The sequence below is a fragment of the Scomber japonicus genome, chromosome 21 (genome assembly GCF_027409825.1).
Source record: "Scomber japonicus isolate fScoJap1 chromosome 21, fScoJap1.pri, whole genome shotgun sequence".
NCBI lineage: Eukaryota > Metazoa > Chordata > Actinopteri > Scombriformes > Scombridae > Scomber > Scomber japonicus.
Genome location: NC_070598.1, coordinates 4,068,958 through 4,081,457, shown reverse-complemented (window position 1 = coordinate 4,081,457; position 12,500 = coordinate 4,068,958). Strand labels below are relative to the sequence as shown.

The 12,500-nt window shown below is 44.3% G+C and overlaps 1 protein-coding gene across 1 annotated transcript in view; it reads left to right on the top strand.

Moving 5' to 3' along the window:
• cacnb2a (calcium channel, voltage-dependent, beta 2a) overlaps positions 1 to 12,500 on the top strand; it is a 36,803-nt gene that overhangs the window by 11,105 nt on the left and 13,198 nt on the right. The window contains exons 3-7 of the mRNA XM_053342823.1: positions 3,490 to 3,612; positions 3,798 to 3,934; positions 4,919 to 4,995; positions 5,941 to 6,074; positions 11,641 to 11,772. Of these exons, the coding sequence (XP_053198798.1) occupies positions 3,490 to 3,612; positions 3,798 to 3,934; positions 4,919 to 4,995; positions 5,941 to 6,074; positions 11,641 to 11,772 (603 nt within the window). The remainder of the gene's footprint in view (positions 1 to 3,489; positions 3,613 to 3,797; positions 3,935 to 4,918; positions 4,996 to 5,940; positions 6,075 to 11,640; positions 11,773 to 12,500) is intronic.

Below are 12,500 nucleotides of genomic sequence, written 5' to 3'. Positions count from 1 at the left end.
TCCTCCCGGGTCAAAATGACCCCGTCTGTTTTGACTGTTCCCTCCTTCCTTCCTTCCTTCCTTCCTTCCTTCCATCTGTCCTTCCTCCCTCCCTCCTTCTCTCTTTCTTTCCGTCCTCTCTCTTTCCTCCCTTCATTCTTTCCTTCCTCCATCCTTCCTCCTATCCTCCCTTCCTTCCTTCTTTCCTCTGTCCTTCCTTCCTTCCTTTCCATCCTCCCTTCCTTCCTTCTTTCCTCCATCCTTCCTCCTTTCCTCCCTTCCTCCCTCGCCCTTCCTTCTTTCCTCCCTCCCACCTTCCTTTCCTTCTTTCTGTCAGTCCTTCCTTTCCTTTCCTTCCCTCCTTCCTTCTTCCTCCCTCCCTCCTTCCCTCCTTTCTTCCCTTCCTTCCTCCCTTCCTTCCTTGACTCAAGGAGAACAGGAGGGTTAAGCCATGCTGGGGAGATTACATCCTCTCCTCGTTGCTGCTGTGATTTTAGTTTAGTTTTTTTTGTTTGGCTTTTCTTGTCACGCTGTCAAAGGCAAAGCAAATATAATCTGGTCGAAGCGGGGCGGGTGGGGGATGGGGGTTAAACTTCTAAACGCTGCCAACTCGTTCCTGTCCTCGCCGCCAGTTTGACTCCAAGATTATATCCCAAAGCATTTTATGTAATTCCTAAAAGCGACGTACGTGTGTCTTATGTGAGTATACTTGTCGTCTAGCCTCGCAGCGCTGATCCACAGATCTAGATTTAGAGAGTTTGTCTGCCAACATATGGTTCTCCCATTACACTGTGACCTTATTAAGTCTCTTTTTTTGGGGTAGGGGGGGTAGGGGGGGTGGAGGGGATGGGGGGGGGGGGTTAAAATGTAATGCGTCACTGTGAGCCGAGGAGATTTGCTCTTAGTTTGTGTAGAAATATTTGTGTCTGGAGAGAAAAAGGAGGAAAAAGTTGATGAGCGAGCGTTTACGTCATTAGCTTTTGTTCATTAAGTCAGTGTGATAGAACAGGGGGGTCAAACATGAGGCCCGCGGGCCAGATACGGGACCGCCGAAGGGGTGCGATCCGGCCCACTTGCCATCCAGTGCTGTTTTCCTTCCTTCCATCTGTCTTTCCTACCTTCCTTTTTTCCCTACTTCGTTCTTTTTTCCTTTCTTCGTTCCTTCTGTCCTACCTTCCATCAGTCCTTCCTTCCTTTCTTCTATCTGTCCTTGCTTCCTTTCTTCCTTCTGTCCTTCCTTCCATCTGTCCTTCCTTCCTTTCTTCCTTCTGTCCTTCCTTCCATTCGTCCTTCTGTCCTTCCTTCCATCTGTCCTTCTTTCCTTTCATCCTTTCTTCCTCTTTTCTGTCTGTCCGTCCTTCCATCTGTCCTTCCTTCCATCTGTCCTTCCTTCCTTTCTTCCTTCTGTCCTTCCTTCCATCAGTCCTTCCCTCCTTCTGTCTGTCCGTCCTCTACTATCTCTCTTTCCTACCTTTCTTCCCTCCTTCCTTTTGACTGTCTTTCCTTCCTTCCCTTCTTATTTCCTTATTACCTTCCTTCCTTCCTTCCTTCTTTCCTTCCATCTTTTTAATGATCTGGCCCACATGAGATCAACTTGGTCTGTATGTGGCCCTTGAATGAAAATGAGTTTGAATCCTCTGAGTGTAAGACGGAGAGTCTCGTTTTTTTCTTCTTTTTTTTTGTCTTGTGTGGAGTTGGTGATTGCTGCAGACGCTGTATCGTGTTGCATCACTCTGAATTGCAAATGTGTGTATGGTTTGGTTTCTTTTTTAGTGTAGTGTAGCGTGTAGACAGTTGAGCAGTGAAATCATTCATGGAGCGATGGTTGAATTAAGTCAGGATGAGTCACAGCCGGCTCGGATCCGTCACACACAGTTATTTATAAAACCTTTATTTTAAGAAAAGAGCTCAAAAGGGCACAAAAGATCCAAATGTAAACTTCTAGGAAAACTCTCCTAGGAAAACTCTCCCTCTCTTCCTTCTTTCCTTTCCTCCCTCCCTCCTTTCCTTCCTTCTTCCTCCCTTCCTTCCTTCTTTCCCCCGTCCATCCCTCCTTCCTTCCTTTCCTCTCTCTCTCTCTCTCCTCTCTCTGTCTCTCTCGCTCCCTCTCTCTCTCTCTCTCTCTCTCTCTCTCTGATATCCCTTGATACCCCTTTCTTCCTTCCTTCTGTCCTTCCTCCCTCCCTCCTTCTCTTTCTTTCCTCCCTCCTACCTTCCTTCCTCCTGTCCTTCCTCTCTCTCTCTCTCTCTCTCTCTCTCTCCTCTCTCTCTCTCTCTCTCTCTCTCTCTCTCTCTCTCTCTCTCTCTCTGATATCCCTTGATACCCCTTTCTTCCTTCCTTCTGTCCTTCCTCCCTCCCTCCTTCTCTTTCTTTCCTCCCTCCTACCTTCCTTCCTCCTGTCCTTCCTCTCTCTCTCTCTCTCTCTCTCTCTCTCTCTCTCTCTCTCTCTCTCTCTCTCTCTCTCTCTCTCTCTCTCTCTGTCATCTTTTAAAATGAACTTACCTTTGACTGACAGGTGAAGTCAGTCGTTCATTCGTGCTTCCTGCTACTTCACAATATCTCAGAAAATGTTAAATGTGTCAGTTAAAATCTAGAAACTGTCTCCACACTTTCATCAGATTCAGTTTCACTCAATATCTCAATATAACCTCCTAAAACTTTTCAACTAGTTCAAAATGCTGCAGTCAAATCCAATAGAAGAATCCACATAAAGCCTATTTCAGAAGACACACACACACACACCTATCTGCCTGGCATGTAACATATACACTGGTCATCTTTATGTTTTTTTTTAAGTATATTTTTTGGGGCTTTTTGCCTTTAATGTACAGGTTAGTAGAGAGAGACAGGAAACTGGAGGCAGAGAGGGGGGGGGGCATGACATGCAGGATAGGGCCGCTCGGTGCGGGATTCAAACCGGGGTCGCCTGCAGTGAGGACTATAGCCTCAACACATGTGGAAAGAAGGAAGGAAGGAAAGGAGGGAGGGAGGGAGGGAGGGAGGAAAGGAAAGGAAAGAAGGAAGGGAGGAAAGAATGAAGGAAGGAAGGAAGGTAGGAGGGAGGAAAGAAAGAGAGAAGGAGGGAGGGAGGAAGGACAGAAGGAAGGAAGAAAGGGGTATTAAGGGAGGAAAGAGAAAGAGAAGGAAAGGAGGGAGGAAGGGAGGAAGGAAAGGAAGGATTGACGGAGGAAAGAAGGGAGGAAGGAATGAAAGAAGGACAGAGGAAAGAAGGAAGGAAGAAAGGTAGGAGGCAGGAAAGAAGGAGGGAGGAAGGAAGGACAGAAGGAAGGAAGAAAGGGGGATCGAGGGAGGATCGAGGGAGGTGGTGGTGTTTAGCACTGAGCTAAACACCACCACCTTTATGATTTTAGAGTTGATTTCAAAATGCTTTTAATCCATGAGATCCTTATCTTTGCATGATGTGACATGTTCATTTATCCGCTTCCTTCTCTTCCTCCTTTCTTCCTCCTCTTCTTCCGCCTCTTCCTCCTTCCTTTTCTTCCCGACAGACTAAACCAGTTGCATTTGCTGTTCGCACAAATGTCAACTACAGCCCGAGTCACGATGACGACGTCCCCGTGCCGGGAATGGCCATCTCCTTTGAGGCTAAAGACTTCCTCCATGTCAAAGAGGTGAGCAAGATGTTGATGTTTAATCAAGGTAGTGATGAAGAGGAGGTAAGAGGGAGAGGATGAAGGTGACATGTTGTGTGTGTGTGTGTGTGTGTGTGTGTGTGTGTGTGTGTGTGTGTGTGTGTGTGTGTGTGTGTGTGTGTGTGTGTGTGTGTGTGTGTGTGTGTGTGTGTGTGTTGGATTAGAAATTCAACAATGACTGGTGGATAGGACGCCTGGTGAAGGAAGGCTGTGAAATCGGTTTCATCCCGAGTCCGGTGAAGATTGAAAACAGTCGAATCCTCCAGGAACAGAGAGCCAAACAGGGCAAGTTCCACTCCAGGTAATAAAAACCTTCATCTGCACCGAGGGGCTGGGTCGTTATGGCAACAATCTAAATCACCATTAATTAATTAATTTTAACCTCGATTACGATTAATGAACGATTATCTCTCCTGTTGTCCTCAAGTCAAGGAAGGAAGAAGGAAGGAGGGAGGAGAGAAGGAAGGAAGGAAGGAAGGGAGGGAGGCAGGGAGGAAGGGAAGGAAGGAAGGGAGGCAGGGAGGAAGGAAGGGAGGCAGGGAGGAAGGAAGGGAGGCAGGGAGGAAGGGAAGGGAGGGAGGAAGGAAGGAAGGAAGGGAGGCAGGGAGGGAGGAAGGAAGGAAGGAGTAAAGAAGGAAGGAAAGAAGGTAGGATGGGAGGGAGGGAGGGAGGGAGGGAGGAAAGAAGGAAGGGTGGAGGGAGGAAAGAAGGAAGGAAGGAAGGAAGGAGGAAAGAAGGAAGGAAAGAAGGTAGGATGGGGGAAGGAAGGACGGAGGAAAGAAGGAAGGAAGGAAGGATGGAGGGAGGAAGGAAGGAAGGAAGGAAGGAACAGTCAAAACAGACTCTTTTCCTACCTTCTTTCCTTCCTTCCTTCTTTCCTTCCTTCCTCCCTCCATCCTTCCTTCCTCCCTCCTTTCCTTCCTTCCTTTCCTCCCTTCCTTCTTCCCTTCCTCCCTCCCTTCCTTCCTTCTTCCTTCCTTCCTCCCTAGCCTCTAGGACAACAGGAGGGTTAATGTCTAGTTTACTTGATTAGAACTATGTAAAGATGGTTTGGGTTAAAATCATCACTGGAGACAAGTTTTCAAACTCCTTTAAAGATATCCAACCTTTGTTGTCATGGCAACAGTGAACACCACGATTGAATTGACATGAGCAAGATTAGAGTTTCTAAATGTCGGTTTCAGATTATTTTTCGATTAATTGCCCGGCCCTTCATCTGCACCACATCCACGTCTTCATTCAACATGAGTTCAGATCTCTGAATCGTGTCGTGGTCTCATTTCAGTAAACTGGGAGCAAACTCATCGTCTAGTTTAGGTGAAGTGGTTCCTAACTCACGGAAATCTACTCCTCCTTCGTCTGGTAAGTAGTAAAGTATTCATATATTATTGTTAGTTTTAATCATCAAACTCAAGTTGGATGTAAGATTTTCTACTTACTTTGAATATCTGTGAATATATTTTGATATTTTTTGCAGCATTTTCTGTCAGTTACATGTTTCAATCGTCATAATTGTACTTTTAACCTTCCTGTCGTCCTCCCGGGTCAAATTGACCCTCATCTCTTTTGACTGTTCCTTCTTCCCTCTTTCTTTAATTTTTCCTTCCTTCTTCCCCTCCTCCCCTCTTTCTTTGCTCCCTCCTCCTTCCATCCTTCCTTGCTTCCTCCATTCCTCCCTCCTTCCTCTTTCCTCCCTTCCTTCCTTCCTTCCTTCCTGCTTTCCTCCCTCCCTACTCCTTTCTTTCCTTCCTTCCTTCGTTCTCTCCTAAATTCCTTCCTTCCTTCCCTCCTAAATTCCTTCCTCTTTTCGTCCTTACTCCTTTCCTTCCTTCCTTCCCTCCTTCCTTCCTTCCTTCCTCCTCTCCTGAATTCCTTCCCTCCTTCCTTCCTTCCTTCCTCCTCTCCTAAATTCCTTCCTCTTTTCGTCCTTACTCCTTTCCTTCCTTCCTTCTTTCCTTCTTTCTTTCCTTCCTCCTCTCCTAAATTCCTTCCTCTTATCATCCTTACTCCCTTCCTTCCTCCCTTCCTTCCTTCCTTCTTTCCTCCGTCCTTCCTTCCTTCCTTTCTCCCTTCTTTTTTTCCTTCCCTTCCTTCCTTCCTCCCTTACTCCTTCCCTTCCTTCCTCCTGTCCTTCCTGAGGACAACAGGAGGGTTAAATGTTTAATCTGCTCTCTCGGTGTAATATCATATAACATTCTGTGCTACTGTCGATGTGAAATGTGAAATGTTCCCCCGTTACCTGTGACTTCCTGTTGACTTCCTGTTGACTTCCTGTTGTTCACCTGGGTGTCCTGTCTGTGTGCGTAGCCATTGACATAGACGCCACAGGCTTAGACCCCGAGGACAATGAGCTTCCAGTCAACCTGCGCTCCCCTAAAGCCAGTCCAAACACTGTCATGTCACCCCTAGCAAAAGAGAAACGAATGCCTTTCTTTAAGAAGGTAAACCGTGTACTACCCCCCCACCTCCTCCTCCTCTCCTCCTCTCCTCTGTCCGTCCGCACCGCTCTGACTTTAAATGCCTGCGGCTGCTTGGCGTCACTCAGCGCCCCCCGTCCCCCTGTTCGTCTACATGTGCCACCACCACGCTGTCCTTTTGAATCCTTTCTTCTTCGGCGTGCACCCGGCCATTATAGCATGCATGCCTGTTCTTAACCTTTCTCTCCTCTCTCCTCCTCTCGTCTCACTCGTAGCTAAGCAGAAGCAGAAGTCGGTAAGTTGCGGCGTTGGTTGCAGTGCGTCGGCGCAGCGGAGGCCTCTGTGGTCCGAGCTGTACGCTGACGACCCCCCCCCTCCCCCTCCCCCTCCCCTTTACTCACTGCTCTGCGGACCTCTGTGTTGTGTTTGTGATTGTTTGTGTTTGTAAGTGAACTTATGAAGCAGACTCAGTGAGACTTCAGTTTGTACAGCTTTTTAATTTTTAAATCTGATTTAGCTCTTTTGTTTTAAATGTCTGGTTTGTTTTAACCCTCCTGTTGTCCTCGAGTCAAGGAAGGAAGGGAGGGAGGAAGAAGGAAAGGAGGGAGGAAGGAAAGAAGGAAGGAAAGGAGGGAGGGAGGAAAGAAGGAAGGAAGGTGGGAGGGAGAGAGGGAGGAAAGAAGGAAGAAGGAAGGGAGGAAGGAAGGAAAGAAGGACAGAGGAAAGAAGGAAGGAAGGAAAGGAGAAAGGAAAGAAGGAAGGAAGGTAGGTAGGAGGGAGGAAAGAAAGAGAGAAGGAGAGAGGGAGGAAGGAAGGACAGAAGGAAGGAAGAAAGGGGTATCAAGGGAGGAAAGAGAGAGAGAAGGAGGGAGGGAGGAAGGAAAGAATGAAGGAGGGAAGGAAAGAAGGAAGGAGGTAAGGAAAGAAGGAGGGAGGAAGGAAGGACAGAAGGAAGGAAGGTGGGAAACAAAGAACAGTCAAAACAGACAGGGTCAATTTGACCCGGGAGGACGACAGGAAGGTTAAAAAATATGAAAGCCACACAATCATGCTTTTATTTTGAAAAAAGCTATGCATTTTATTTATAAGCCATTCAATAGCCCCATTCAAAAATTAAAAGCACCACTATTGAAATATATAATGTATTTTTACTTGAACTTGAGTATAGATTTCTATCTCATGTCACTTTGTTCTTCTACTAAGGAAGGGAGGAAGGAAAGAAGTAAGGAAGGAAGGAAGGGAGGAAGGAAAGAAAGAAGGAAGGAAGGAAAGAAGGGAAGAGAAGACAGATGGAAGGAAGAGAAGACCGGAAGGAAGGAAGGAAGGAAGGAAGGAAGGAAAAGTAGACAGGGGAGAAGGGAGGAAGAAAGGTAGGAAGGACAGATGGAAGGAAGGCAGGAAGGGAAGAAGGACAGATGGAAGGAAGGAAGGAAGGAAGGAAGAAGGGAGGAAGAAGGAAGGGACGGAGGAAGGAATATTCACTAATATGGCAAATTTCAAAATAAAATATTAATCAAATTCAGCTTATTGTAATAAACTTTGTCCCGCTCTTATGTATTAGGACAACAGAAATGTCATCACACACGTAAAACAATAATCACTCCAGCTTCAGCCTCAGTTTCCCAAGACTACTCTGACGTTACTCACGCAATCCCTCGTCGAGTTTAGTCTGTAAGAAGTATTTGAGTGGAGCAACGCTGTCCATTAATACAGCAGTAGTGTGCATCAGTTCCCACAACGGCCCCGAGGGAAAAACCCGGTGACGGCAGCAATGATGTGGGGAGGAAAAGGGAAGAGGGAGCGATAATCTGAGACATTGAAACACTCGTCGGAAAAGATAACGTAGATCAGAGGAGTCAAACTCATTTTCATTCAAGGGCCACGTAAAGACCAATTTGATCTCATGTGGGCTGGATCATTAAAAAGAAGGAAGGAAGGAAGGATGGAAGGAAGGAAGGAAGGAAGGGAAGACAGATGGAAGGAAGGGAAGACAGATGGAAGGAAGGAAGCAAAAGAAGATAGGGTGGAGGGGAGGAAGAAAGGTAGGAAGGACAGATGGAAGGAAGAAGGGAGGAATGAAGAGAGGAAGAAGGAAGGAAAGGAGGAAGGGAGGGAGGGAGGAAGGAAGGAAAGGAGGGAGGAAGGAAGGAAGGGAACAAGGAAGGAAGGGAAGACAGATGGAAGGAAGGAAGCAAAAGAAGATAGGGTGGAGGGGAGGAAGAAAGGTAGGAAGGACAGATGGAAGGAAGAAGGGAGGAATGAAGAGAGGAAGAAGGAAGGAAAGGAGGAAGGGAGGGAGGGAGGAAGGAAGGAAAGGAGGGAGGAAGGAAGGAAGGAAGGAAGGAAGGAAGGGAAGACAGATGGAAGGAAGGAAGCAAAAGAAGATAGGGTGGAGGGGAGGAAGAAAGGTAGGAAGGACAGATGGAAGGAAGAAGGGAGGAATGAAGAGAGGAAGAAGGAAGGAAAGGAGGAAGGGAGGGAGGAAGGAAGGAAGGGAGCAAGGAAGGAAGGGAAGACAGATGGAAGGAAGGAAGCAAAAGAAGATAGGGTGGAGGGGAGGAAGAAAGGTAGGAAGGACAGATGGAAGGAAGAAGGGAGGAATGAAGAGAGGAAGAAGGGAGGGAGGGAGGAAGGGAAGAAGGACAGATGGAAGGAAGGAAGGGAGCAAGGAAGGAAGGGAAGACAGATGGAAGGAAGGAAGCAAAAGAAGATAGGGTGGAGGGGAGGAAGAAAGGTAAGAAGGACAGATGGAAGGAAGGGAGGAAGGAAGGAAGAAGGGAGGAATGAAGGGAGGAAGAAGGAAGGAAAGGAGGAAGGAAGGAAAGGAGGGAAGAGAAGACAGATGGAAGGAAGAGAAGACCGGAAGGAAGGAAGGAAGGAAGGAAGGAAGGAAAAGTAGACAGGGGAGAAGGGAGGAAGAAAGGTAGGAAGTTACAGATGGAAGGAAGGGAGGAAGGAAGGAAGAAGGGAGGAATGAAGGGAGGAAGAAGGAAGGAAAGGAGGAAAGGAGGGAGGGAGGGAGGAAGGAAGGAAAGAAGGGAAGAGAAGACAGATGGAAGGAAGGAAGGAAGGAAAAGTAGACAGGGGAGAAGGGAGGAAGAAAAGTAGGAAGGACAGATGGAAGGAAGGAAGGGAAGAAGGACAGATGGAAGGAAGGAAGGGAGAAAGGAAGGGAGGAAAGGAGGAAGGGAGGGAGGGAAGAAGGACAGATGGAAGGAAGGAAGGGAGGAAGGAAGGGGGGAAAGGAGGAAGGGAAGGAGGAAGGAAAGGAGGGAAGAGAAGACAGATGGAAGGAAGGAAAAGTAGACAGGGGAGAAGGGAGGAAGAAAGGTAGGAAGGACAGATGGAAGAGATTCCTCCGTCTCTCTCCTTCCCAGCTGTCAGCTCTCCAACTGAGCTCCAACTTCAGATCAGGCTCTTTCTTTTTTTTCTTCCCCCTTTCCTCCCGAGTGCCGACATACACACACATACTTCAAACACGCTGCTCATGCTGAAAGACCGCCGGGACACACAGCAGCAGGTTCACCGCCTCGCTGACAGATTCACGTCTCTGAGAGAGAAAACACAACGAGAGCACACAAAGGGTTTTATTAAACATTTAAAGATGTTTGAAATCCGACAAAAAAAGAGAGAACAAAGCGAAGATGTGGACGTAAATAAAACAACAAAAAGTCTGCTAGCTGCGAGACCTGTCACAATAATTACGTTATCATCTCATCGTACAATAACGTAATTATCAACATGATCGACTTATCGTACAATAACATAGGTATCAACTTGATGTCTATATATCTACTTATTATACGATAACGTGATTATCATCATCATGTCTATATAGTGACTTATCGTACAATAACGTAATTATGAACATCGTAACTATATACAGACTTTTCGTACAATAACGTTATTATCAACATTGTATCTTTATACCGACTTATCGTACAATAACGTTATTATCAACATTGTATCTTTATACCGACTTATCGTACAATAACGTAATTAACATTGTATCTTTATACCGACTTATCGTACAATAACGTAATTAACATTGTATCTTTATACCGACTTATCGTACAATAACGTAACTAACATCGTATCTTTATACGACTTATCATACAATAACGTAATTAACATCGTAACTATATATAACGATTTTTCGTACATTAGCATAATTATCAACATCGTAACTATATACCGATTTTTCGTACAATAACGTATGTATCAACACTATATATCCACTTATCGTACAATAATGTAATCAACAACACGACCGACTTATCGTACAATAACGTAATTAACATCGTAACTATATACCGATTTTTCGTACATTAACATAATTATCAACATCGTAACTATATACCGATTTTTCGTACAATAACGTATGTATCAACACTATATATCCACTTATCGTACAATAATGTAATCAACAACATGATCGACTTATCGTACAATAACAGAATTATCAACATCGTATCTATATACCGAATTATCGTACATTAACGTAATTAACAGCACCACTTGCCTATGCTATCATATTATCATTACATCAGTGGTATAAAATGATCTTTAAATAACAATAATATCGTTTATCGTGATTATTTCGGAAACAGAAGTAGTTATCGTGACGGGTCTAATGTAGCTACATCATAAATCTCTTGGGTGCGTTTGAATAGTTAATTATTTTTGGGATATTTTTTTAAAACTGATGCTGTTACACAAACTGAGCTCCCACTTTGTCTCAACTGTTTAGTTTGGCTAGTTTTTCTACCGCTAGCTCGTCGTAGCTTCGTTGATCTTCCGTAGTTTTCTTTCCTCCTAACTAACTCCTAACTTTTCCTGCTACGTGTTTTTTTTTTCTTTTTTTTATTCGGTGATATCAGAGCCATGAAATGAGACAGAATTTATTAAAATACATTCAAGTTTAAGTATAAATTTGCTTTTTGAAATATTTTCTAACGTGATGAATCAGAGCTTACGTTGTGTCTCGTTTCATGGTTCAGAAATCTCTCTGTGCTTTTAAAGAATGTGATTTGTGTCAGTGAGTGTTTTTACTTTATACTCTCTGTAAATGAGTCTAACTGTTTTTCTCCTCCTCCTCTTCTTCCTCTTCCTCCTCCTCTACCCCCTCTTCTTCCTCTTCTTCTTCCTCTTCTCATCCTCCTCCTCTTCTTCCTCGTCCTCTTCCTCCTCTTCTTCCTCTTCCTCCTCTTCTTCCTCCTCGTCCTCCTCCTCTTCTTCTTCCTCCACCTCTTCCGCCTCCTTCTCTTCCTCCTCCTCTTCCTCCTCTTCTTCCTCCTTTTCCTCCTCCTCCGCCTCTGCCTCCTCCTCTTCCTCCTTCTCCTCCTCTTCTTACTCTTCCTCATCTTCCTCTTCCTCCTCCTCCTCCTCTTCCTCATACTCCTCATCCTCCTCTTCCTCCTACTCCTCTTCTTCCTTCTCCTCCTCCTCCTCCTCTTACTACTTTTCCTCCTCCTCTTCCTCCTCTTCCTCCTCTTCATCCTCCCTTTCCTCCTCCTCCTCCTCCTCCTCCTCTTCCCTCTTCCTCCTCCCCTCCTCTTCCTCCTCCTCCTCCTCCTCTTCCTCTCCAAAGACGGAACACATTCCTCCGTATGACGTTGTGCCTTCTATGCGGCCCGTGGTTCTGGTTGGACCGTCACTGAAGGGCTACGAGGTTCGTCAACGCTCTGATATCTGTTTTATTTTATTTTATGTTTTGATGTTTGTAAAATTTTACTTTTATTATAATTACTTTATTTTATTATTATTATTACTATTATCATTCTATAAGTTTTATCTTCTTATCGATTGTATTCGTCTCTGTTTCTTTTGTCTTTTTAATCTATTTTTTAAACCTATTTATTTTAGTCTAGCTTTATTAAACTTTATCTTTATTTTTATTTATATAGTACTTTATTTTAGTTTTGTCCTTTTAATTTAGTCAAATTTTTTACTTTAACTTATAATAAAGTTTTGTCTAATTTTTATTTTTTTTTATTTACGTTTTTCATTTATTATACTTCACTTTTTTGTTATTATATGAGTTTTACTTTAATCTCTTTTTTACTTTAATAAACTTTTTCTCTTTTTCTCTTATTTTTATTTATTATTATTATTATTTATTTTATGTAATTTTCTCTTGTTTATTTTACTGTACATTTTTTTTTTTTTTTTTACATTTTTATCTTATTTTCTCTTGGGTGCATTGGGCTGAATTTTTCCTTTTTTACTTTTTAATTTTTCCTTAGTTTTTATTCCTTTTCTTGACATTGTCCTCAGTCTACACTTGTTCTGTCATATTATCAGCTTCTCAATTAACTTGTGCAGCACTTTAACTTTTTACATTAACCTGAATAAAAGCTGCTTAATTACTGTAATTGATTGATGTTGATTTATAAAACCATGTGCACCTTTTAACTACTTTTTCTCTCTTCTCTGCAGGTGACAGACATG